The sequence below is a fragment of the Podarcis melisellensis genome, assembly GCF_964234715.1.
Source record: "Podarcis melisellensis genome assembly, chromosome: 16".
NCBI classification, from domain to species: Eukaryota; Metazoa; Chordata; class Lepidosauria; order Squamata; family Lacertidae; genus Podarcis; species Podarcis melisellensis.
In genome coordinates, this window is record NC_138533.1 from 4740594 (window position 1) to 4768028 (window position 27435).

General features: G+C 46.0%; 1 protein-coding gene and 1 long non-coding RNA gene across 3 annotated transcripts in view; one reads left to right on the plus strand and one right to left on the minus strand.

Annotated features, from left to right (window-relative positions):
* The first annotated feature begins 3504 nt into the window (after positions 1–3504).
* Positions 3505–11397, plus strand: LOC309358786. Its single transcript, XR_014163597.1, has 3 exons — positions 3505–4397; positions 5855–5941; positions 9780–11397. It is a non-coding gene; the product is annotated as an uncharacterized lncRNA (long non-coding RNA).
* Positions 11398–14026: 2629 nt separating this feature from the next.
* Positions 14027–27435, minus strand: part of TARS2 (threonyl-tRNA synthetase 2, mitochondrial) — a 30264-nt gene continuing 16855 nt past the window's right edge. Inside the window, exons 10-18 of one of the 2 annotated variants that reach the window (XM_081891471.1) lie at positions 26598–26764; positions 26309–26471; positions 25564–25701; positions 24992–25069; positions 23456–23556; positions 20145–20249; positions 18824–18896; positions 17568–17682; positions 14027–15453 (exon numbers count right to left, since the gene is read on the minus strand). In XM_081891471.1, coding sequence (XP_081747597.1) covers positions 15305–15453; positions 17568–17682; positions 18824–18896; positions 20145–20249; positions 23456–23556; positions 24992–25069; positions 25564–25701; positions 26309–26471; positions 26598–26764 — 1089 coding nt within the window. In that variant the 3' untranslated portion in view covers positions 14027–15304. The other variant, XM_081891472.1, reaches the window with a different exon arrangement.

The following is a 27435-nucleotide window of genomic DNA, read 5'->3' on the forward strand; positions in this document are numbered from 1 at the left end:
TAAAAATTGTTACAAAAACTAGGGCTCTGCTGCAGAATTATGATGAAAGAGCAAATTGTATACCTCTCCATTGGGGAAGGGTTGTAAGTCAAGTGATAGAACATCTGCTTTGCATGCAAGAAGGCTCCAGATTCTGTCCACAGTGGCATTTACAGTTAGGGCTGGGAATATTTCCTACGTAAAACCCAGGGGAGCTGATGCCAGTCAGGGTAAACATTACCAAGCTTGATATATCTACTTATAGGAACTGATTGCCTGGGGCTTCTCGTGGTGCTAGATGGACATTTAGCACTCAAAAGGGTTTCTCAAACTTTGTTGAAACTTTACTCCCCTTCCAAACGGTTTGCTCAATCTTCCTGGACGGATCTCTTTACGCCCACAGCGGCACCACAAGCACCAACTGCTTAGTGGGTGAGCATGTGAAAGACCTCGTGAACGGCAGCATATCTCCCTGCCGCCTACGTGTCGAGATCTGTGGATCTGGGTAATAGGGCCAGCCCTACTCTGGAACAGAACGGAGATGGTCACCTCACGGATCACATTTGGGTTGCCCTTGAAAGACATTCAACAGGTTCCATTATGTATACAGTGGTACAGTACCTCGGTTTCCAAACTCTTGGAAGTCGAACGTTTCAGTTTTTGAATGCCGAAAACCCCGAAGTAACTGCTTTGGTTTTCGAACACTTTTCAGAAGTCAAATGTGCTTCCATATTGCGTTTTCCGTAAGTAAATGCTTCCGGAAATGCATGCTTTGGTTTTTGAACGTTTCAGAAGTCGAGCAGTCTTCTGGAACGGATAACGTCCGAAAACCGAGGATTTTAAAAATCATGCATTATATATTTTTCCGATCTATAGAGGGCGCCATTTGGATGTTTTACCCTAGGCAACCCACCTTTGCAGTGTGAGCAGCGGCTTTAAAAAAATGGTTAGACCTCAAAGGCTAGAAACTTGGGTGAATTGGAGTTTTGAAGTAAACAGGAACTGGCCTGGCAATGTCTAGCACCCAGAAACACAACACTCCATATTGAAAGACAGGACACCTTTGCTAGGGCAGAAAAACAACGCACCAATTCAAAATTTGGCGGTACTTCAGAATTCTCACATGTAACCTTCTTGCAATTTGAGTTTTTCTTCAGGTCTAATCATTTCTTTAAGCCGCTAATGGAAATCATTCAGTACCTAACGGGTGTTCCTCCTTCCCTTAAAATCTAATAAAGTCCACAATTCAAGAGGCCTCAGGTCGCAGTGGTAGACTATGAGCCTTGTATGCCATAATAATAATAATAATAATAATAATAAACATTTCAATCTGTGCAGGTGCAACTAAAAGCACAGGGACTCCGTAGGTGTTGTCAGTCAAAGGAAATTACGCTATGTTTGATCAGGGGAGAGGAACGGTTTTCAGACCAAGGGCCACATTCCCATCTGGGCAACCTTTCAGGGGCCACACCTTAGTGGTGGGTGAGGCCTGAGGCAAAAGTTGGTGAACAATAAACTAATTTCCATGTATGTGAAGCAGGGCTGGTCAGGGTGTGGACTAGGGAGATGGGGCATGGCTTATGAGGTGGGAAGGGAGCTCAGTAGGGTCTAAAGGGCCAGGCATAGAGGCCTGGAGGGCCACCTTTGTCCCTTGAGCACCAGTAGACTGATCCAGCCTATAGCAGCGCCCTGTGTTCCCTGACTGGAAGATTAGAAAATAAAGAAACAGAGTGAGATTAAAATAAATTAAAATAAAATAAAATTAAAATAAAAGAGGATAACTGACAGACTGAGAGCTTTCTTCACCCACCTCCTCCCCACAAGCTTGCATTTTCAAACAGGGATGGATATTCCCATCATGCTTTGCTTGTGAACATCCCAGGAGTGAAGGAAATCGCCACAAAAGAAAGAAAGAAAAAGGAAACTGTAGTTTACCCCCCTTACAGAGCTATAATTCCCAGCACCCTTAAACTAGTTCCCAGGATTCCTTGTGGTGGATATACTGCTGTTCTTCTTATGCTATCCCGTTTGGGCACGCCAGCAAGCATGAATAAACGGGCAAATAAAGCAAAGCAAATAAATAAATAAAAACAACACAGCAGCCAGGAAGAAACAAAAATCAAAAACAACCGCCATCATTAAATGCTGTGAAATGAAGCCGCCAAGACTAGGATAGAGGTTGAATGAGCTCATTGTTTCCCTCAGTTGAGAAATAAGCCAGCTTCCGATCCTAGGGAACCACCTGCTAAAACTGCTTATTTATGTGGGGAAAGGGGAGCAGGGGGGAGGAAGAGTGTATTAAATGTGTGTTTTCTCACCCTCCCCATCTTCATGGCGTACGTGGTTAAAGTTGCAAGGTTAGGCCCTGCTTGCATTGTGGGACAGCAGCAATGAGGCAATAAACTTGCTTTTTTAGAAGAAGGGAGATTAAAACTGACACTTTCAGGGGATTAATTGCTCAGGTTGGAGGCTTTGAGCGCCGGGTGGAGAAAGGTGGAGGGGATGCCCGGTTTTTTGTAACCTACACTGTTAGCAGAGTTCCCAAAAGCGCACGCTATGAAAGCAAGCTGCCTGGAAATTACAACCTTTTAAAAACTTTTCTCGTGTGGGGAATTGCCCATGGTTACTCCATGCTGAGGACAATGCACTCTACACATGCCCAGAGGCACAAACCTAGCGGGAATCATTTCTTTACACGGGTTTTCACACTCTTTCCATTCACAAAATGCCACCTCAGATGTGGTGGGGGTTATTAGGAAGAGAAAATGTCTTAAAAGGCTGTCAAAATCACTACTAAGGAAACAGACTAGTCTGAGGAAATACTCTCTCCCATTGTGGTTAGAAACCTCCTTGAAGGGCAAAAGTAGTAAAAATTATTTTGCTTTTTGAATCCGCTGCCTGATCTTGTAAGATCAGAGAGATAAAATAAAATGACCGCATGTGGATATTTGGTGCCGGCCTGAAACAATTTGTCACCTGAGGCACAAAACCCAAATAGAAAAAGCCCTGCCTTGAAAAGGCAATAAAACATAACTCAAATATAAATGGCCCAACATTTCATTGGACTTTCATTATGCTATCTGAGGCAGCCATCTTAACCTTTACCTCATGGCAAACAATGCCCCTTTCACCTTTTCAACGCTCATTGGTTTTCTGGATCAGATTACCTCCTCTGTGTATGTTGCCCTTTTGAAACAAACAAAAAAATCACTTCAGATTTTGGTTGGGGTTTGGGGGAGTTTTATGCAACAAAAAAACACCAAATAGCCACACACAAAAAAAATTGTGAGGTGTTCTTTACACCTGTCCCTTTATAGCCAAGCAATAGAAAAATTGGTTTTAGCTTCTGTTGTAAGCTGCCCAGTTTTCTGTCTGAAAAAGACTGAAATCTAACAGACTTTTCCAGTCTGAGGCAAACCATGCTGAGAAGTCGCACACTGGTTGTGTGAGGGAAAAGGAGCTCTTTGATTGTTGTGACAGGAGAATAACTTTCCAAACAAAACACTTGTCGCCAAAATACCTGATAACTTTTTGAATTCACTGATGTAAGAGGGAGCCAAGAGAGGGCTAATCTTGATATTTCTGACTCAAAACATCAGTCCCACTGGTTTCCCTTTTAGATTGCACAGATAATCCAGTTAAAGATTTCCCCCTTTTCTTCTCTTTTTTTATTACGGTCTTTATCTTCATCTTCCCTTTCCTTTCTTCATTTGTCATCAATGTTATTTTCCTTTAACACAGGTCAGCGCCAAGGGCTTATCAGATACATTTGTTTGATGTTTCTACAGCTTTACAAATGATAAAACACCTTGGTATTTTTTTAAAAAAATGCATGGCCCTCTTGAAACTGGCAAAACTAATTTGCTACCTGTACGCAGTTTCCTCAGAAAAAAAAATACTGTTTTATTTTTATTTTGGTTATCTTATTTATTTACAACATATACACAGAAAACCTAGCTATTACCTAGCTGGAATATTTGATTAAAACAAAAATAAATGCAATAAGATAAGTTAATAGATCCCTTCCAGCAAAACCGAGCTGAGGAACTAGATTGTCTCAGGAATAAACGGCAACTACAACTGTTTTGTTGTAACGGCGGGTAGCAAATAGTGGAAATTGTTCTTTGAGGACTAGAAGCACAGAATTTAAATTAAGGAAAGGGTGGTGGGGATATAACTGCCATTACAACTTCTTTGCAGGAAATGCAATCACTGCCCCTTCCCGGTTTTTGCGACAGTTGCAGCTGGACTGCCATGCAGCGCGGCAACAACAACAGACCGATTATGAGACCTTATCCTGGATTACATGAAGTGCCAGTGAGAGAGCAAATTCCAGAGAACTCTTTCATTACGTGCCTCAGTTTCCCCACCCACGCTCTTTTTAGAGACATTAGGACACTTCCTCACCAAAGGATGAGGTAATGAAGAAACAAAGTGGCTTTGGGTGTTGTGTTTGAGGGGGATAGTTTGGTTTAGTTTGGATTTTATTACAAATTTGCACTTCCTGGAGCAATACGTCAACCCCAATACCCACATCTACGCTGCAAGATTTGCACTTACACAAATTTTGTGCTGCAGTTCTACAATGGGTTAAAAAATGTGAATATCAGGGGACATTCATTAAAATTGCAGACTAAAAGGCATTAGGTTAGGGGAATGGACTTGAAAAGTGTCTATATTAGGCAAAAGCTTCTTTTTTAAAAAATGCATATTATGAGAAATACACACTAAATATTGATGATTTTTTGCGATTACATACATATATATATATATATATATATATATATATATATATATATATAAACTGATGTGGAAATATTGCAAACTGAATTTATGACTGAATAAGAAATTGACAAGATTTATCCATCCCTTTATGTGGGGAAGAGGTGATGTATATCCTTGGTGAATCTGAGTTGCATCCAAGTTTTTACTCAGTCGTAGTAGATCCATCAAAATTAATGGCCTACTCTGAGAATGACTTAAGGCTGAACACAACCCCATTTATTCTGTGTCAATACGTGTAAGAAGATTCCCATAGGCTTCCAGGTCTTTGCAAAAAGTTGGCCCAGACTGGCAGAGTCAGCAAATTTCTCATCCAGGGCTCACTTCCACCCAGGAATTGCCGTTGCTGGATGAGAGGTTAAGCAACTCAGCCACACCCAAAACCAGAGTGACAAAACGGTTTGGGAATTGGCGTCATTTCCCACCTCAATTTTCATTATTTTATTTTTAAAGGTGCACGGTCTGATCTGGGTTTGCAGAAAGGCCTAGCTAAGAACAGGCATCATTTTCAAGTTGGCAATGTGTGGGTGTGGGTGTGTGGGTATGGGTATGTAAGTGCCATAAAAGCTGCAAGGGGATGCAAGCTGGTTGTGTTGTGTGGAGGCTTGTTTGGTTAGATTTCATCTCATATCCAGGAAGGAAGAAAACTGTTTTGAAATTGCTGTAAAAGCCAATGGCAGGGAAAGAAAAATTGAGCAATGATTCAGCAAAGAAACAAATTTAGAGTGCAGGAAGGTTGATTAAGCAAACAGCATATTTATCTCTTCTGAACACAAGTGAACATTTGCAATTAAAAATAAAGTCTACAGACATTCCAGAATTGCTCTGAGAATGTTATTCACTGAGAGATGTGAATACTCTAAAAATCTAACTTCTGAGGTACTATTCAAAATATATACAGTACCTCTCATCTCTGGATCTGAAGATGTAGGCTGTGAAGAATTTGAGGAACACAAAAATGTCAGTTAGTGATTTTTCAGTCAGCACTACTGAGCCTTTAATAGTTGCACAACAGACAGAAATTAAAGAGGGAAAGTTCTCCAGAATTCAAAGTGAAAGTCATACAAGATTGTTTCCATTTGTTCCCTTTCAGGAACTCGGGATGACTATAATTCTCTCCAGGGCACTCCCAAAAGCTTTGGGTCGATGCCTGGAAGGGACATCAATCTCACATTACAAGGCAGAAGATGGCTTTTCCATGTAGCTGTTTATCAATATAGCACCTTTTTGCCACCTAAAGGGACCCTTTCCTGCTTCTAAATCTTTCCTCTGATCTCCACAACTGTGGTCTCTCTTCTTAGCCTTCCTGGCTCTTTCTCCTCAGCAAGCCTTTTCTCTTTAAAAGCTACTGGCATGAAACATTTGCTTCAAGGTGCAAGGAAAGTCTTGCATTAGCTTCTGCTGCAACAGCCTAAAACTTCTCTGGTTCCTTCCTTCTCACTTTTCACGTCTACGTTTCAAGATTCTAGTCCTCACTGTGCAAACATCTCTCTCTCTCTCTCTCTCTCTCTCTCTCTCTCTCTCTCTCTCTCTCTCCTCCCCACTTATGTTACTTTCTTTGTTCCTCACAATATCACTGGTGCTATGGGCACTGGACGAAGGCTTGAGGGTGCTGTGCTAAGGGATGTAATCCCAATGGGGGTACTCTGGAGAAGGGTCATGTCATTGGTACCAAAAATTGGGTAACACAGGGGTGTGGAACCTCTGGCCTGAAAGACAAACACAAGCACCCAAAGTTCTCTATTTGGCACTTGGGCTCTCTCCAAACCACACCCTTCACTGGTCTTCACTGGTGTCTCAAGGTGGGGAGTGAGCGTGTGTACTTAAAAATGGAAAGTGTAATGCTGGCGGTCAACAAAAGAGGTTTAAAGACTGACTCAAGGCAAATCTTTTAAAATGTAGTATAAACACCAACAATTGGGAAACACTGGCCTGCGAGCGCTCCAGTTGGAGAACAGCCTTTACCAAAGGTGCCATGGGCTTTGAAGACGCTTGAACTCAGGACACAAGGGAGAAATGTGCTAAGAGGAAGGCACGCTTGGCAAATCCACATCGTGATCAACTCCCGCCCGGAAACCAATGTCTCCACTGTGGATCCAGAATTGGCCTCCACAGTCCCTTACGGACTCATTGTTAAAACCATGTTTATGGAAGACAATCTTACTCGGCTTCGAGTGATCGCCAAAGAAGACAATGCAAAGAACATTTGCATTCATTCACCATCCAGTATTGTCTCTGGCCCTGCCCATCAATGGAAAGTTGCTTGGAAGGAAATGTGGTCCTTAATCTGGAAAAAGGGTCTGCACCCCTATTTTAGCACTGCTGTCTATGCATTTGTCTGACAGTCCAGCTCTGAGTGCAAATTCTGGATAATTAGAAACTGCAGCTTGACTGTCTAATAAGAATGGGCTGGCCCTGTCATGGCTGCTTAAGCGTTTTTGTGGCTTTAAACAGAAAATCCACAACAATGTCCTCCTTGCCTCCTGCCAATTAACTTGGGCCAGAATCCAGCGGCATCTGGGTTTGGGTGTTTATTGGTTTTTGCAGAGTGCTGAAATAAGCAGTTGCTCTGTTTAGTGAATGCGGAATTCCTCAGAACCCGGTGCTTCCTACTAATTTTAATTTGCAATAAAACCAAGCCAATCTTGCAAAGCCTGGATAAAAATCTTTCGAACTTCTACCGTACTGCTCGGCCGAGGAGGAGTTTGGAATTTTTGAAAGCCTCGATGATACCAGATGCATATTGCATTTCTGTTCCATCACCAGCCCTTCTGGCAAGTAGAGAATTGGCAGTTGTTTAAAGGGCATTATGAATGTAGGAAGCTGTCTTAAACCCAGTCAGACCCTCTTGCTCCATACTGTCTACACTAAATGGCAGCGATTCGCCAGGGTTTCAGACAGGCAATTAATCCCAGCCCTACCCAAAGTTGCACAGGGCAGGGATGTGGCTTTGTCCATTGTGTCTCTATTAATACCAGAGAATTTAAGGGGTGGGAAAAGACTGCATGGAGGGGACTTCAAGACCCAATTGTGGGCTTCCTGTTGGGATGGATCCAAGAAGGCAAATTCTTGTGTGGCAATGTACCAGCTTGTGTATCTGAAAAAGGAGTGTGTCCCCAGGACAACCTCAGAGCCAGGTGTGGGCTAACCTTAACACACCAGGTGTGCGAAAGTACATTGCAAGGAATGTTCTTGAGGTGCGCTCCTCTCGGTTCAGCTTTCAGGAACCAGTTTGGTTAAGGTAATTGAGCAGAAAAAAAGGGCTCACTGCACCCATCTCTCCCCAGAACCCCCCTTGTGAGCATTAGTCAGGGGAATTTTATCTGATCTCCCCGATTCGAAAACAAAGCGGGCAGTTTGATCTCCCCGGAAGGTATGGGAATGTTTACAGGAAGATGCAGAATACAGGAGGCTGGTAACTAGGGGAACCTCTCGTCTTTTGAAAGAACGTCTCATTCTTCTCTAACAAAATGTGTCATAATGTTTATGAAGAGTTCTCTGAAAACACGTATGTGGCAATGAATAATGGAAGGGGAACAAAAGCGTCCACTGTCCCTCATGTTTTAAAATATTTTTTTTTAACACCCAGAGACGGGGCATGCCATTGAATGAATGAGACACGCATTACACACATGCATCCAAAGCCAGTAATTGTGGCATCATTTGTTTTGGGTATAAGGAAGGAAGCAACTTGTGCTTCACATCTCCTCTGAAAGGACAGCCTCTCATCTCCCAGCAAAATAGGACCTCAAGTGCCAACCAATTGAGCAAGTCATGCGGAAAAGGACAGTTAAGCTAGAATGTCACAGACGCCCAGACCTGTCCCAAAACACAGGTGCACACAACGCCCCAGTCTAGCCCAGCCTGTCGTGAAGTCTTACGTTTGTGCGAAGGGGTTTGTGCTCGTTGAACCTGTTTCCTCTCTACCCTTCTCTCGAAATTGGAGTTTGCAAGCTTCTTGGGGAAAGGGCCTTTGGATTGCCCACCCATTTTTGCTTGGACACAAGGCAATGTAAATACTGTGTAAATAGTAAGCACCAGGGGTTAGGGGAGTTATGGTCCAATAACAAATGGAGGGCACCAAGACTTGCGAGGTGCGTTTGAGTCCCTATTCTGGCCCCATTCATTACGTAAGACCTGACCAAGGGAATCAGGCACAGGGACTGCTTCACTGTGGCCCCACTACTGTGGCACATACAGTGGTACCTCAGGTTAGATGCTTCAGGTTACAGATTCCGCTAACCCAGAAATAGTACCTCGAGTTAAGAACTTTGTTTCAGGATGAGAACAAATCACACAGTGGCGGTGCGGCGGCAGCAGGAGGCCCCATTAGCTAAAGTGGTACTTCAGGTTAAGAAGAGTTTCAGGTTAAGAACAGACCTCCAGAACGAATTAAGTTCTTAACCCAAGGTACCACTGTACTAGGGAGAATCGCCCAGCCCTGTTTCTCTCTTTCCTGTCTTCTGGAATTATTTTTATAAATGGTTTGTTTTGCTTTTCCCAGCATCGTGTTTTGAACTCATGGTTGCTCTCTTACTGTAACCCCCTCAGGGATGGAAATTGCCTTCTCGTGCTTTACATAGTGCCATCTACTGAAATAGCTCTATAATTTAAATAGCTCCTCGACACATCACGCATCTAGTCAAGCACAATAAATTAAACTAATTTACATGATTAAAGTGTCCAAGGGATGATCATCAGTTGATGTTGTTTATCCCTCTGTCTTATGAATATGGTAGCATATTATCTGCGTCTATATTTGACCAATATGTTGTTACTTCAGCAGTAAAGCCATTATAGTTGTTGGGTTTTGGGGGCGTGTGCAAGTGTATGTTCCAGAGTTTTATTTGTTTATTGGTGCTTCTGTTTGGAAAACTGCTTTCAACAGTTTTTTATACTTATATATATTGAAACTTAAGAGTAAAAATCACAGGAAGCTGAACATAGGGAGGATTCAGGACAGACAAAAGACGGTATATCTTTATGCAGTGCATAAACTATGGAATTTATTTCCATAGGAGGCAGTGACGACCACCAATTACCCCATAATGCCTATATTCTGCAGCCACAACTGGAGGCAGCCATGCTTGATGCAGTAGAGTGAAAGAAAAAAAGCTAATGCTATTCTAGGCTGCATCAACAGAAATAGTGTCCAGACCAAAGGAAGTAATAGTACCACTATATTCTGCCATTCATTCATCCATTCTGAAGGAAATCAGCCCTGGGTGCTCACTGGAAGGACAGATCCTGAAGCTGAGGCTCCAATACTTTGGCCACCTCATGAGAAGAGAAGACTCCCTGGAAAAGACCCTGATGTTGGGAAAGATGGAGGGCACAAGGAGAAGGGGACGACAGAGGACGAGGTGGTTGGGCAGTGTTCTCAAAGCTACCAACATGAGTTTGACCAAACTGCGGGAGGCAGTGGAAGACAGGAGTGCCTGGTGTGCTCTGGTCCAGGGGATCACAAAGAGGCGGACACGACTAAACAACAATATTCTTCCTTGGTCAGTTCTGGGCGCCACAATTTAAGAAGGATGTTGGAACATGTGCAGAGGAGGGCTACCAAGATGATCAAGAGTCTGGAAATCAAGCCTTATGAGGAACGGTTGAAGGAGCTGGGTATGTTTAGCCTGGAAAAGATGGGACTGAAAGGAGATATGAGAGCCGTCTTCAAATATCTGAAAGGCTGTCACATGGAAGAAGGAACAAGCTTGTTTTCTCCTGCTCTGGAGGGCAGGACTCAGACCAATGGCTTCAAGTTGCAAGAAAGGAAATTTAGACTAAACATCAGGAAGAACTTTCTGGCAGCAAGAGATAGTGGAACGGGCTCCTTTGGAAGGTCGTGGGCTCTCCTTCCTTGGAGGTTTTAAAGCAGAGGCTGGATGACCATCTGTCATGGATGCTTTAAGTTGAGATTCTTACATTGCAAGGAGTTGGAATAGATGACCCTGGAAGGTCCCTTCCAACTCTATGATTCTGAATACCAGTTGCTATTGCACTTGGGTCCTGCTTGCAGGCTTCATACTGGGGCATCTGGTCGACTACTGTGAGACCAGGATTCTGAATGGGATGGGCCACTGGTCTGATCCTGCTACAGGGCTCTTCTGATGCAATTCTTTCACAGGTTTGCAAAAATCCAACTTTTCATGAGACGGTACTCCCTGCACCTTGAAGCAGAAACCCAGCCCCACAGAGCATTCACAGTCCTGCTTATGGATCTCTGGGAGTTTTTTTTTCACCTGAAAAAGAGAGGGTGGGGAGGAGGAAGTTGCAATAGTTGCCAGAGGCTCCATTGCACAAGGGAAGCCTACACCACAATGAGCCCTGCTGCCGCCACTCCTGCCAAAGAAAAGCGAAATTGCATCAGGGACTTGAAAGTCATCCTTTACTCACATGAGGATTCTGGCTCCTTGGAAAAGGGGGAGGGAGGGAGCAAGACGTTGTGAAAGAGGAGCCATTTTGTTGTCTTGGGCAACCGGAGGCCGTTTAAGAAAATAAAATAGATGAATGAAGAAGAAGAGGAGGAGGAGTTTAGAGTTGATATCCCGCTTTATCACTACTCGAAGGAGTCTCAATGTGGCTAACATTCTCCTTTCCCTTCCTCCCCCACAACAAGCACTCTGTGAGGTGAGTGGGGCTGAGAAACTTCAGAGAAGTGTGACTAGCCCAAGGTCACCCAGCAGCTGCATGTGGAGAGCGGGGACGCAAACCTGGTTCACCAGATTACGAGTCCACCGCTCTTAACCACTACACCACACTGGTGAAGCTGTACCCACTTTCCAAGATTGCTTCCACAATCCACGGGCTGGCTCCACGGCCTTGTTTCTGCAGAACAAGATCTCAAGGCAAGAGCTGGGATGCATCAAGAAGGGAAAGCACCTGTGTCTTGGTTGCCATCCTCTGCACAAATTCGAGGTTGTCAATATCCTTCTTAATGTGCGGTGCCCAGAATTGGGCACAGTATTCCAGGTGTGGTCTGACCAAGGCAGAATAGAGTGGTACTATTACTTTCCTTGATTTGGACACTAGACTTCTGTTGATGCAGCCTAGAATAGCGTTCGCTTTTTTTTTTTGCTGCTGCTGCTGCTGCTGCATCACACTGTTGACTCATGTTCAGCTTGTGGTCTACTATGACCCCTAAATCCTTTTCACATGTACTGCTAGTAAGCCAGGTGTCCCCCGTCTTATATTTGTGCATCTGGTTCTTCCTGCCGAAGTGCAGAACCTTAACATTTGTTCCTATTGAAATTCATTTTGTTACGTTTGGGCCCAGGTTCTCAAATCTGTTAAGGTCATTTTGAATCCCAATCCTGTTTTCTGTGGCATGAGTTACCCTTCCCAGTTTGGTGTCGTCTGCAAATCCGATGAGCATCCCCTCAGTTCCTGCATCTGTTTATAAATATATTGAACAACAACAGGCCCCAGACAGAATTCTGCAACACTCCACTTGCCACTTTTCCCTCAGGATGCCGAGGAACCATTAGTAAGCATTCTTTGGCTTCCATCAGTCAACCAGCTACAAATCCAAATTTTGACCAATTAAATGTGCCTATTTCACAGTCAAGGAAAACTGATGTGGAAACATCAACTGCTTAAGGGCAAGGCAAGATGTGTAAATATATCGTTTATTTTTATTTACATGCAGTTTCACGGAACGAGTTGTTGTTCCAGTGGAGAGTGCCAGCCAGGAAACACCAAGACTGAGAGAGAACATTCCCACTGAGCAAGCAGTGCTAAGTGTAAGTACACTACAATACTATGATCCTATGATGGCTGTGTTTTTGTGCAGTTGTGTGAAAGCCTCGCTGACTTACTGCAGCAAGGGGAAATCTACCAGTCCCCTGGGGTAAAGCAAAAACAGCATATGTACTTCTGAGTTTGAACAGAGAGCATTACACTTATTACTCAGTCCACACTCCCTTTTCCCCAAGTTCCTAACTCCCTGCAAGTTAGAAAGTAAGTAAGTTAAAGATCAGAGGGTAGTGGGTGCCAGTCATCTAAAAGACCTCAGGTCTCAGTCTCTCTCTCTCTCTCTCTCTCTCTCTCTCTCTCTCTCTCTCTCTCTCTGAAGAGCTGAATGCCAGGTTATGTTTGCAACAGAGTTAGCGGGCGCCTTGAATTTTTGTTGGATGCCAATTACAGATTTAAAAGCACTTAGTCACTCATACGCAGGTGATAAATCCTTTCAAACAGGTTTTTCCAACCTGCAGCGGAAAATCTCCTATTCCTTCTGAGTTCAGGCCTTCAGCATCCCTTTCCCCCCTTTTTAACAAGCCAAACAAAGCCACCAAAGAAAATATTGAAGAGTCACTGAAGCCCAGTAAAAACTGACTCCTAGCCTGGCTCTTTATGATACGCCCCCCCAATATCCGGCTTGCTATCAGGAGGTCACGTTTCTGTCCTATCCAAAAGGAAAAAGGGGGTGCAGAGCCGTGGAAAAGCCAACAGTGCAGGTTGATCTAGAACACCTGAACGCAATGATTTACTCAACTGTGAGTCAAGGGTTCTCTGTCCATGCTCAGGGACACCCTGTCATAGCTTCGTTTTTGTTCCGGAGCTCAACTGTGGCATTAAGGACGTGCCTTTTCTTTTCCTTTGAGCGGATGAAAGCCAAACTGAGTCAGAGTTGGGTGGCGACCCACGTCACCTGTTGCCCCAACTTCAAGTATTCTTGAACCAGAAAAGAATCCTGCTCCTTCCTCTCCCCCCTTGCCCCCTCCCCCTCCGCCAAGTGTTTCGTAAGTGTCTTACGTAAGAAGAGGAGCCCGGCTGAATCAGATGCAGTGACCAGCTAAAGTTTAATGTAGAGGCCAAAGTGGTGCCCCAACAGGAAACTTGACCGGAAGAACACCTTCTCCCCTCCCGTTTTCAGCAGCTGACGTTCAAGGGATATTTCCCCCCTAGTATTTTATCAATCAATCAATCAATCAATCAATCAATATCAAGGCACACTGCCTCTGAGCATGGGAGATTCAATTTTAAGCCACCACCATGGTTAAAAGGTCTTTGATAGAGCTCTCCTCTGTGAACTGGTTCCATCTCCCCCCCCCCCCGACAGTCACCTGAGCTTTAAAAGACAAGAGCTGCAAGACTGAACCTATCATTAGGCAAAGTGAATTATCATTATTATTAGCTTTCCACAGATAGATAGACAGACAGATAGACCAGGGCAGTTCAACTTTTCATGCCAAGTGGGCCTCAAGAGTACTTCCAACACAGGACCTGTGGGCCGCACACTGAAGTAAATTTCCATATCGTAAATAAAAAGTGTTCACAATATACTGAATATTATTTAATGTACACAATTTATATATTTAATTAAATATTTATAATTATATACACAATTAATAGGTTTAACCAGTAAAGAAATTTTATACACCAACAGATGCATGCGCTTTCATTAGCAATGCATGGCACACACACAATTTAATTCTTAACGGCTTTAAGGTGTTCTTTCCTGAATGTTGCCGAGGGCCGCCAAAAAAAGCCTCGTGGGCTGCACCACCCTGATATACCAAAATGCTAAAACCATTAAATACTAAAAATAACTAAAACAACTTAAAAAGCACTTAACGTAAGTACCTAAAAAGACCCCGATGGACCTGCTACCGGGATGTTACGCAGGCCGGCCCTGAGTAACTATTTCCATGCCTCAACTCCCATAACCATTAAAGAGACCTATTTGCATCTGATAAAGGATATTAGGGGCAGGGGGCAAGGTAGAATTTATGAGCCGAGCTGCTGTTGACTCAGTCCTGTGAAGAGGTGTGTGTGTGCGTCTCTCTTCCCTTCCCACCTGTGGGTCCTCCGCAGCTTTCCGGGAACGAACTGCGACAAAGATGAATCACCTGAGCAATTTGCACACACACACCTGCCGATAAATGCCCCCCCCCCACTCTAGGCACCAGTTTCAGTGGGATCCCTTGTCAACAAGACACACCTTACGCATCCTTAGAAAAGAACAACTTGGCCTGACCCTGACCCGCCAAGGCCCCTGGGGCTAATGCAGTAGTTCGCAGCGAGGCCAACCAATCAATGAGACTGCCAGCCAAGCTGCAATTTCTCAAGAAGAGGTATTTTAATTACGGACCTCCGCAGGGGATGCGGTGACCATGAAAGACAGGCTGGAGAGAAACTTGGCATCCCTCCAAGAATGCGTTTCCACAAACAGCTTTTCTGAGAAAGCGGGTCCTGCTCTCCTGCGGCCTGGTTGTTGGACATGCTGCTCTGCCAGTCAACCAAGAAAAATGGCATGATTTTGAGGGATGTTCGAAGAAGGCAGCGGGGAGGCTTTGATGTACGGCCTGGGCTGGTTCAGCTCTAGCAAACAAGGATTGCTTGCTTGATAAGATGACCTCAGTCTCCAAACTGTGGGGGAAACGATGCAACTTGGTGAAGACAAGGATCTTGAAACGTATCATGACTTTGAGGTGCCCCAAAAGCATGACACTTGTGAAATGATTCACACACACACAGCTTTTGCTGTTGTTTCTGTTACTTGCAGATGTCCTGGCAAGTTGATGATGGGGGTCTCACCTCTCCTTTAGAAGAGCTCTTCAGCATTTATGACACGAGTTTCCTGGAGCTCGTGGAGCCTGCGCAGCACCTCGTGCGAATCCCGCTCGCCGTATTGGTGGTTGTTGCGGCTGCGGACGTTGACGGTGCGGTTGGACTTCTCCTTCCGGCCGACCACTAGAAGCAAGGACATAAGATTAAGGGGAGGCTGCTGGGTCAGGCCAATGGCCCATCAAGGTCCAGGGTCCTGTTCTCACAGTGGCCAAATGCCCCGAAGAACCCAGTAATCTCAATAGTCTGCCTCTGAAACTGGAGGCCCCATAAGAACATCGGAAGAGCCTGCTGTATTGGACAAAAGGGGCCCACTCAGTCCAGCATCCTGTTTTCATAGGCCACCCTGTTGCTTGCGGTAAACCCACAAACAGGACCCAAGCTCAAGATTAACACTCCCCTGCCCTGTGTTTTCCAGCAACTGGCATTCAGAAGCATTGCTGAGTCCAGTGCCCAAGGATTAAGGCTTTCTGGGAGATGATATATAATGAACTGAAAAAGGTATTTAAATATACCCTTTTGAAGAAACCAGAGGCCTTTCTCCTGGGCATAGTTTTCCAATCGGTGTTAAAGAAGGATAGAACTTTCTTTATGTATGCCACAACAGCACCAAGAATACTTATCGCAAAATATTGGAAGACACAAGATCTACCCACTTTGGAAGAATGGCAGATGAAGGTGACGGACTATATGGAATTGGCGGAAATGACCGGCAGGATTCGAGACCAGGGAGAAGAGTCAGTGGAGGAAGATTGGAAGAAATTTAAAGACTATTTACAGAGATATTGTAAAATTAAGGAATTTTAGAATAATGTTGGATTGGAACTAAGTGGTTTCTAGCTGTGATGGGTTAAAAGAATATGAAAAAAATGGGTTTATGTAAGTAAAAATCTAAGATTGTAATAATTTAAGAATAAGATCTGGGTAGTAAAAAGAGGGAAAGAAATTGTTGAATTAATAATTTGATTTGGAATACAAAAAAGGGTGGTATGCGGAGGTCCGAGAAACAAGTAAATGAAAAATAAGGAGATGGAAAGATTGATTGTTTTTAACAATTTTTGCTTGATATTTTTTCTTTTTTCTGTTTTTTTCTTTCATTTTTTGTAATGTAAAATCCTTAATAAAAATTATTAAAAAAACAACAACAGAAGCATTGCTGCGTCCAGCTGCAGAGGAACAACACAGCCTCTCCATCATGGCTAGTAGCTATCAATAGGTGTCTCCTCCTCCTCCATGAATTTGTCTAATCCTACTCTGAAGCCATCCAAGATGGTGGCCATCACTACCTCCTGGGGGAGGGAGTTCAACAACAATAATTTATTATTTATACCCTGCCCAACTGGCTGGGTTTCCCCAGCCACTCTGGGCGGCTTGCAAGAAAGATTAAAAATACATTAAAATGTCACACATTAAAAGCTTCCCTGAACAGAGCTGCCTTCAGATGTCTTCTAAATGTCAGGTAGTTGTTTATCTCTTTGACATCTGATGGGAGGGAGTTCCACAGGGCGGGTGCCACTACCGAGAAGGCCCTCTGCCTGGTTCCCTGTAGCTATGCTTCTCGCAGTGAGGGAACTGCCAGAAGGCCCTCGGCGCTGGACCTCAGCGTCCGGGCAGAATGATGGGAGTGGAGACGCTCCTTCAGGTATACTGGGCCGAGGCAGTTTAGTTTAACTACACATTGCATGCAGGCGTACTTTCATTCTAAGCAGTAGTAGAGAAGAAACAGGAAGAGACATGGAGATTTGGAGGAGACCACTTGGCTATATGGATTGCAAGCTTTCAGGGGACATAAAACAGGGCTGCCCAAACTCCCCGTTGTTTTTAAAAATTGCCCCTACATTTTCAAGCATATAGCCAAAAGCGTAACAACTCAAAACTTGATTCTGAGCCCATTCCAGAAACTTTGCTTATTCTTCACCCTTGTGGATGCTGCAGCTGTAAAGAAGTTTGGATCAAGCCCAAACTTTTAATCAACCTAAGACAGCTGGGGACGACGACAATGATCCAACTTGGCATAACGTAGCTTCCTACGATGGGGAAGGGCTGTAGCTCAGCGGCAGAGCAGAAGATCCCGGGCTCATTCGCCGGCACCTCCATCTACGGCTGGGGAAAGACTCCCCCCTGCCAGAAACAATGGAGAGCCACTCAGTGTAGACAATGCTGAAGCTAGATGAACCAATTTGGTCTGACTCCGGGTTAAGGCAGGCTATTCCCACTCGCTTTCAGGGATGCCAGCTCACCAAACTGGAAGTTGTACTGGGCCAGCTGGGCTTTTCGGATCTTGCGGTTGAGGGTCAAGCTTTGGTCGGCGCTGATGTCTGCCATGAATCCTGCCTGGTGGAAGAGCTGGTGGACCTGAAACACAAGGGAGAGAGTGCGTGAGAAAGGTGTCAAATAGTTAACCCAGCTGCAGTCTGCTGGGAAGGAGGCAGTGGGGGAAGAGGAGGTACCGTATTCTTCCATGTATAACATGCCCCCATGTATAAGACGACCCCTATTTTTTTGGAACGCAGCAAAAAAATTGGGGCGTGGGGATTGTTGAGCTTTTTTTGTTGTGGTCACCACCGCCAATCACTCTACAGCCTGGCAGCAAATACGAATCGCACGCATCAGCGCGGCCGCCAATCGTCTGCACGCTCGCTGCCAAAAACCCACTTGCCCACTTGACGCAACCACAGCCGATTGCACACATGCCTCACCGCTGGCGTAAATCACACGCCCAATTGCTGCAGCTGCAGTCAATCGTCAGCAGGCCTTGCCACAGCAGCCAATCACACGCCCAATTGGCGCTGCCAATCTCCTGACCGTTGCTGCCACCAATCGCCCGGACCCCTCTGCTATCCGTGTATAAGATGACCTACAATTTTTGCCTATTATTTCTAAGGAAAAATTACCATCTTATACACGGAAAAATACGGTATTTGCAGTCCCCTCTCTATTCCGAGCAGGTGATGCCTCATAGGCGGCTACTCTGCCCATTCCTCACTTCCTTACTGGTAATCACACACCCCAGTTCTATCCCTCTAAGGCAGCTACACTTTATAAAAATATATATTTGTGTACACTAAACATTCTGTGGCAAAGCAATTCTGGGCCTTTCCATCTGCATGCCTTAACCCCTTTCACTTCATGAAACTTATTAACAGTATTTAACATTTGACTAGGGGACATGGGACGGCAGGGAGTGATTAAAAGGAGGCCAAGCAATTAAACAGAAGTCCTGCCCACGATAGATTGGGGAGGGGGGGCCTTTCTTGACCTCCTCTATAGCTTTTCCCACATTTCAGCAGAAGCTGCTATGGCACACTTTTCACACCATGAGGAATAGAGTTTTTTTTTTTAATGCACTGAAATTTTAATGCACTGAAATTCCTAGAAATCTAAATTGCGCATCTAATATTTCTCCCCTTCTCTGTTTCCTTACAAGATTTCACAGCATATAATGCTTTGTGTATAACGAACAGGCAGATCCATGCTAATCCTTCTTGTCTCTCACCTCACAGGCATAGTCCTCCACGTCTGGGCCAACAGGGATCACCATAATTTGGAACGGGGACAGCCAGAAGGGCCTGCAATGAGAGCAGAAAGCACAACACCTTCAAGTCAGTCTAATTCTCCCTTCCCCTCCTGCAGCTCCCACTTCCTGGGTGATATCTACTGATATATTAACTTTTAGAGCTGGCACTCAGCAGCTTTCGCAGCTTCACAAAAACCCACGGTTCTGATTCCTTGACTGCTTTTGCCCCCGCATTGCGGCATTTTCTGTTCACAATAAACCTTGGAGAGTGTATATAGCTGGCTCCACAGGGACAATGCCAGCTTAACACTTAAAGTTGGACATTTTGATTGTTGGTTTTTCTTTGACAGGTAGAAACACAGCAGCAGGGAGCCTATTTATAAGAACGTAAGAACTGGGACACGGGTGGCGCTAGGGATGCGGGTGGCGCTGTGGGTTAAACCACTGAGCCTAGGACTTGCTGATCAGAAGGTCGGCGGTTTGAATCCCCGCGACGGGGTGAGCTCCCGTTGCTCTTGCCTGCTCCTGCCAACCTAGCAGTTCCAAAGCACGTCAAAGTGCAAGTAGATAAATAGGTACCCCTCCGGCGGGAAGGTAAACGGCGTTTCCATGCGCTGCTCTGGTTCGCCAGAAGCGGCTTAGCCATGCTGGCCACATGACCCGGAAGCTGTACACCGGCTCCCTCGGCCAATAAAGCGAGATGAGCGCAGCAACCCCAGGGTCGGCCACGACTAGACCTAATGATCAGGGGTCCCTTTACCTTTACCATTAAGAACTGGAAGGATCAGGCCAATGGCCCACCTAAACCAGCATCCCGTTCTCCAAGTAGCCAACCAGATGCCCCAACAGGAAAACTGCAAGCAACCTCCTAAGGTTTCCAGTTTTCAAAATTATTATTGACTCCATCTATGAAGACGCAGCATAGCCATCATGGCTGGAAGCCATCGATAGCCCTCTTGCCTCCGTGAATTTGTCTACTTCTCTTCTAAAGCCATCTAGGTTGGTGTCCTGCAGGAAGGAGTTCCATAGTTTAACTATATGGTTCAGTAAGAAGGACTTTCTTTTGTGTCCTGAATTGTCCAGCTTCATTGCATGTCCACAGCTTCTAGCGTTACGTGAGATAGAACTTTTCCCTATCCAGTTTCCACAGGCCATGCATTGTTTTACAAACTTCATCTATACGTATTTGAACAAGAGGAAACCTTTTCAAACAATGGCAGCCTCCCCTTCACCACCTCATCCTGCAACACGGCGAGACCCAGCAAGGAAGATCGGCGGCACAGCCCCTCTGATCACTCACCACTTCCCGCCGTAGTTCTCCGCCAGGACAGCCAACATCCTCTCGACAGAGCCAAGGACCGCTCGGTGGATCATCACTGGTCTCTCCTCCAAACCACTGTCTTTGCTGTATGGGACATGAACACACAGAGTCAGCACCTGAACTCTCAGGGCTGTGTATGCTCCAAGTTCCTGAAATCCTTTTGGGTGAAGCTAACCTTGGTTTCTGCCCCAACGCTAACGATGGAAATTTAGAAGGTAAGAAGGGCCCTGCTGGATCAGGCTAGTGGCCCATCTAGTCCAGCCTCCTGTTCTCACCGTGGTCAGCCATCAGATGCCAGTGGGAATCCCCACAAACAGGACCTGAGCACAAGAGCTCTCTCACCCCTGGGATTCGGAAGCACTGCTGCCTCCAGCTGTGGGCTGAGTGCGTTTGCGTAATCTAGGCCAGGGGTGCAAGCTTCGCTCAGGTGGGCCCCGTAGCTTCCCTGTGGATTTGTGGCGGAAGGCAGGAGATGGCACATGTTTAGGAATGAAGGAAGCTGCCATACCTTGAATCACATCATTTGGGTCCGTCTAAACTGACTGGCAGCAGCCTTCCAGGATTTCAGGCAAGAGACGTTCCCATCCCTTCCTGCAAATGCCGTTTAGAACTGAACATGCATGCAAAGCATGTGATCCTACCACTAAATAACGCTAATATTCCAGTCCTTGTGGTTCCAAATCAAGGGCTGACTTAGGAAAGCTGCCTTATATCCAAGTCAGATGCTTGGTCAGTATTTGTCCACATTGTCCAGCATCTGGTCTTCAGGGTTTCAGGCAGGGGTGTTCCCAGACTTAACTGGAGAGGTCAGCAGTAAAACCTGGGACCTTTCGCATGCAGATTCTAGCAGCTGTGCCTGACTTCCTGCTGGGAAGGTGAACAAGGATCTCAACCCCTCCCTTCCCCAAACCAAACCAAACCACGTCAGGTCTGGAACAAAATTTTATTTCGGGCTTTTTTTTGCTTTTGCCTGCTTGTGTTGTTACTCCTGTTTTGTGGTTTAAAATTAAGACAATTGCTTTTTTTAGATGATAGATAGATAGATAGATAGATGATAGATAGATATAGATAGATAGATAGATAGATAGATAGATAGATAGATAGATGATAGATAGATAGATAGATAGATAGATATAGATAGATAGATAGATAGATAGATAGATAGATGATAGATAGATAGATGATAGATAGTACTTTGAAGGGGCCCAGTCTCCCCACCTAGATATTCCTTATTTCTAAGAGGGATCTTTGCCAAGATGCACAAAAAAGCTTGCCCAACAAAAAGGTTACAGTCAGGCCTCTGGCAGACAAAACACTTCCCCATTCTTCCAAGTCTGACACCTAGAGCTGGCACACAGCTGGTGCCACGCAGATTGCAGATTAGCTCCTGCAGCTGGTAAACCAATCTCCAGAAAGCTACTAAACAAAGGCGCCTTCACATTCCTAGGCAGTTCCTCTTTCCCTGTCCTGTGGTCAGACAGGGGTTGGGTAGGGGAAGGACCAGTTGCGAAAGTTGGGTGTGAGGAAGCGAAGGGAGAGGGAGAGAGTGAGAAAAGGGAACCTTCCACTCAAAGAGACCCGAGAATGAGGCTCCTCTGACGGTATCGCCGTGGAGATTTTGCGTTGGCTCTCTCAGAAGTTACGCACTCATGTCTGAGCTTCTTGCTTGATGTTATAAACACTATGGCAATGTGCTGTGCTCAGTGTAGGGCTTTTTTTTGGGGGGGGAGCGAAGCGAAGGGTGCAAGCCAAGTGGTGGAACATCTGCTTTGCATGCTACGGTGCCAGGTTCATTCGCACAAAACTTACTCCACGTTTCGCTTGCACAATCTGGCAGGTCTGGAAAGAAACTCGGGTGCATCTGAGTCACTTCAGCCAAGAACTGAAAATGCAAGAGCCTGTAGCTCTGCGGCAGAAAGTCTGCTTTGCGTGCGGAACGTCCTTCGGGTCAATTCCCAATGGCATCTCCAGGGACGGTGGGCAAACACTTCTGTCTAGAGCAGGTGTGGGGAAAACTGTGGCTCACCAGACATTGCTGAACTACAACTCCCATCATCAGCATCCACAGCCACTGGCCATGCTTGCTGGGGCTGCTGGGAGTTGAAGTTCAACAACATCTTGAGGGCCAAAGGCTCCCCACCATCACCTTACAGAACCACTGCCAATTAGCGCAGGGCCACAATGGAAACCTGTGCCTCTCCAGGTGTTATTGGGCTACAGTACCCATTTTTTGTTTGTTTTAGTTTTAACCATTTTAACTACAGTGGTACCTCTGGTTGCAAACGGGATCCATTCCGGAGGCCCGTTCACAACATGAAAAGAGCGCAACCCGCAAATCTGCACACGCGCGGGTTGCGATTCGCCGCTTCTGCGCATGCACGTGACATCATTTTGCACTTCTGCGCATGTGCAAGTGACGAAACCCAGAAGTAACCATTTCTGGTACTTCTGGGTCACCGCAGGACGTAACCTGAAAGAACGTCATGTGAAGCGGACGTAACATGAGGCGTGACTCTATTTATTTGTGCTTTTACCTTGTATTTTTACTGTGTGAACCTCCCTGAGATCTTGTGATGAAGAGTGGGATCTTAATAATGATAAGAATGATAAGAATTCTAACCAGTAACTATGCTGGCTGATTGGGAGTTGAGCGTCCTTCCATGCTGTTGAAAACCAGTCATTTTTCCAGAACCATGAGGACTGGGACCTTGCTTTCTTTCTAAGGGAATAGCTATAGCTGAGCAGTTGAGCACCTGTTTTGCATGCAGAAGGTCCCAGGCAGGCAACTCCAGGTAGGGCTCTTCAAGGCCCCCGACAGAAAACTCTGCCTTGTCAGCCTAGACCAAGGATCGAGATAAATCCCAGCCAGTCAGGGATGGTGGGGATTGTAGTCTGGACAGCTACAGGTGTCCAGGGGAACCAAGAGGAAGACCCAAAGTTGCCTCCTACCCAGTCAGACCATTGGCCCATCTACATCAGTAGTGTCTGCACTCACTGACAGCAGTTCTCCAGGATTTCGGTAAAGGAAATCCTGTCTGACCTGGAGATGCCATTGAACATAGGACCTTTTGCATGGAAAGCAGATGCTCTCCCGCTGAACTATGGCCTTCCCCTTAGACCATAATGGCCTGACATGGCAGGAGACAGCTCCCTCTGTTTCCAAAACGTTTTCTTTTCATTAAATCCCCCTGCATGAAAATTCGAAGGCAACCTGGGAATTTTAGGGGATGACAGGAGCAGAGCGGCAAGTATGTGAAGCCTCCTGGCTATCTACCTGGAGCAGAGCTCACCTTGCATATGAGAGATCAAACCGGATGGGCATCTGGAAATCCAGCTGAATGGTGGCACATTGGTGGTGCCGGCCGAGGGCATCTTTAATCTGAATATCAACCTGGGAAAAAATGCAAACACAGAGAATGCTGTGAGGAACAGGACCCATTACGTGCCTCAGCTAGCTCTGACCTGCAAGTGCCGTTGGGCGATGTTCAAAGAGGATCAGAAAAATCCACAGAGGATAAGGCTGTCAGTGGATGCCAACCCTACTGGGCATGTTCTGCCTTGACTGTCGGAGGCAGGTAGCTTTTGAACGTCAGTCGCCGGGACTCAGTGAGAGGAGTGGGCTTGGTTCTCACTGTGAACACAAGCACATAAGAAGAGCCTTCTGGATCAGGCCAAAGGGGGCCCATTTGGTCCAGAACCCTGTTCTCACAGTCGCCAACCAGATGCCCCAATGAGAACCCGCAAGCAGGATTCAGACGCAAGAACATTCTTCTCTTCTGGAGTCTCCAGCGACTGGTATTCAGAACCACTGCTGCCTCTATGACTGTGGAAGCAGAGCAGAGCCACCAGGACTAGCAGCTGTAATAAACGAAAATCTGCCCTTATTCCCTTATGGGGAACACAAAAGACCTTACAGAGTCCTTTGTAGGTTCTCCATCAGTCAGAGAAAATAACAGAGGCCAACCAGAGAATACTGAGAAGCAAAGCAGATCGTAAGCCTGATCTTTATTGAACTGTTGCGACAGGGTGCTCCCCTCACACGCAGGAAAGGAGGAGGACCCCGAACAAAGGCGTGCCCGCCTTTATATAGTCGTTTTAAATTGCCCGCCCTGGAGTCCAAGACCACCCCCAGACACATCATACCCACATCACAGAAGAGGCAGTCTACAACAGAAATCTGAGTGCGTTGTTTATCTCCTGTCTGGCAGGTTACCTGTTAATGCTTACTTGATTGGATACCCTGGGGAGCCTGGCCAGTCTTTTGTAGTGACAAATACTTAGTTCCTGAGCCAGGTCACAGGCTCACCCTATTCATACACAGACATACCCTTAAGACAGGATTTGTGAATGAAAAGACAATGGGGAGGCTTTTCCATTTTCCTTTGACCTTGCAGAGAAAACAACTGGTCAGTTTGGGAGCCAAAATGGCTCCAGGGCTGTCCTCCTATGCTGCTTCAGACATGTGGCCCATACATTTATGTACGTGTTTGCCTGGCACATCCATGGACATTTATTATATATGTAAGACCTTATTTTTTTTTATTTCACAGCCATCCATGAATTTGTCCTGTCCTATTTTAAAGCCATCCAAGTTGGTGGCATTCACTGCCTCCTGTGGGAGAGAGTTCCATAGTTTAAACTCTGCACTGCACGGACAAGGACTTTATTCAGACTGCTCTGAATTCTGCAACATTCAGCTTTGCTTGATGCCCACAAGCTCTAGAGTTAGGGGGAACCAGAGCCTAGGTGGGTCCCCATTGGCCGGATCCAGCTACCGGGCTCTTCCTACGGTTCAGGATTTCTGGCAGGCGGGGCCACTCACTGACCTTTGGCCCGTAGAAGGCGCCATCCCCAGGATTGAGCTCCCAAGGCTGTCCAAAGTCTCGGAGGCTTTTTTCCAGCAGCTGGAAGGTGAGAGAAAAAGGAGGAGTCAGGAAACTGAGCTTGTTTTACCCTTGGCAAGCGCCCGCCAGCTGGGTGGCCAGGTCACGGGAGCTTCTTTGAGCAGAAAAAGGACCTCAGGGCATGTTTGCCTAGCAAACAGGATGGAACAAAGGATATTTTTAAAGGGGAGAGAAGCGTTTGGAGAACACACACAAAGCTAATCCTTCCCATCACTGCGAGGGATAAAACCCGCACGAATATGGATTGAAACATAACATTGAAAGCTATTTAAGTGCTTCTCAGGTTGATCAATTTGCAGGCAGGGGAAAAAATTGGCTATCCTAGGCAATGGCTGGACAGTGTTCTTGAAGCTATGAACATGAGTTTGACCAAACTGCGGGAGGCAGTGGAAGACAGGAGTGCCTGGCGTGCTCTGGTCCAGGGGGTCACGAAGAGTCGGACACGACTAAACGACTAAACAACAACAGGCAATGGCAGGGGGTCTCATTCTTACCTCCTCGGCCCGATCCCAAAGGTGAGGCTCCCCGAGGAATTTTTCGGGGCGGGTGGAGAGGTAGAAGCGCAAAGTGAATCCGAAAACAGAGTAGACAGCTTGAAGGAAGTCCAGGCAGCCTTGAATTTCTCCTTCCAGCTGAATTTGAGGGGTGGGCGAAGAGAGAAGAAAAGAGGTGATCATATCCCGTCCCTTCCTGGTTTGTACCGGCATTCCCTCCTCTCCTTTAAAAGATGTTCCAGTTTTTTTGCCCATTTGGTATTTGAAGACTTTTATGTTGTTGTTTTTTTACATTTCCTTTTAACTGATACTCATCAAAAGGTATACCAAAGTTTATACCCAACACAAATTCTACTTCTATGATATACGAGAATAAAAGAAATGTTTTAAAAATCCAATCAAAAAAGAAATAGGAGCAAAGAGGAGGAAGGTTGAAGAAAGAAAAGGAAAGAGAGAGAGAGAAAAGCTTTCAACAGAGACAGGTGGAGCCTTCGGGTTCAGCCATGCAGGTACAGTGGTACCTCTGGTTAAGTACTTAATTCGTTCCAGAGGTCCGTTCTTAACCTGAAGCACCACTTTAGCTAATGGGGCCTCCTGCTGCCACCTCACCACCAGAGCACGATTTCTGTTCTCACCCTGAAGCAAAGTTCTTCACCCGAGGTACTATTTCTGGGTTAGTGGAGTCTAACCTGAAGCGTATGTAACCTGAGGTACCACTGTATCTTGCCATCTCCCCATCCCTCACCTGATCCATGGCGCAGAAGATGTGAGCGTCGTCCTGCTGGAACCGGCGCACCCGCGTCAGCCCAGTCAGGGCTCCCGACGGCTCGTTTCTGTGCAGAACCCCAAAGTCAGCAAGGCGGAGAGGCAGCTCCCTCCAGGATCGGGGGCGGTGGCCAAACATGAGGCTACGTGGAGGAAAGGGAGAGGAACTTCCTTCTACCTCTCAGGGCACATCAGTGGAGCTGTAGGGGCAAGCTGAATATACCCCCCAGGTCTCCATCCCTGCCCCCCCCCAATAATTCATAACTCACCAATGGCCAGGGCAGTTCATTGGCTTGAGGGCAAAGGTCTCATCTTCGACCCTGAAGGAGAACATGTTCTCGGCATAGTGCTGCCAGTGGCCAGACGCTTCCCACAGCTTCACGTTGTAAATGTTGGGGGTGATCACCTCCGAGAAGCCGCGCTTGAGATACTCACTCTGGGACACCAAAAAACAAAAGGGAGGGGGATACCCCAGGAGTTGGGGGCAGAGAATTAAGTAAAAGATGGAGCATTAGTCCCAGCACGGCTAAAAGATATTTAATATTAGTTTTCTTCACGCACCAGCTCATTAAAAATAATAAATGTTTGTTTGTTTTTTAATTCCTGACTTTATAAAGGTAAAGGGACCCCTGACCATTAAGGTCCAGTCGTGACCGACTCTGGGGTTGCGGCGCTCATCTCACTTTATTGGCCGAGGGAGCCGGCGCACAGCTTCCAGGTCATGTGGCCAGCATGACTAAGCTGCTTCTGGCGAACCAAAGCAGCGCACGGAAACACTGTTTACCTTCCCACTGGAGTGGTACCTATTTATCTACTTGCACTTTGACATGCTTTCGAACTGCTAGGTTGGCAGAAGCAGGGACCGAGCAACGGGAGCTCACCCCGACGTGGGGATTCGAACCATCAACCTTCTGATTGGCAAGTCCTAGGCTCTGTCGTTTAACCCACAGCGCCACCCGCGTCCCTCCTGACTTTATAACTCGCTCCAATAGGCTATGTGGTTCGTCTTTTAATAAAGTCTGCACAGGAAATTAGATCATTTGCTTGCATCTCTTTGCTGACATATAATGGGCTGATGTAGCAAGAGTGGCAGAAACTGCCTTTTTC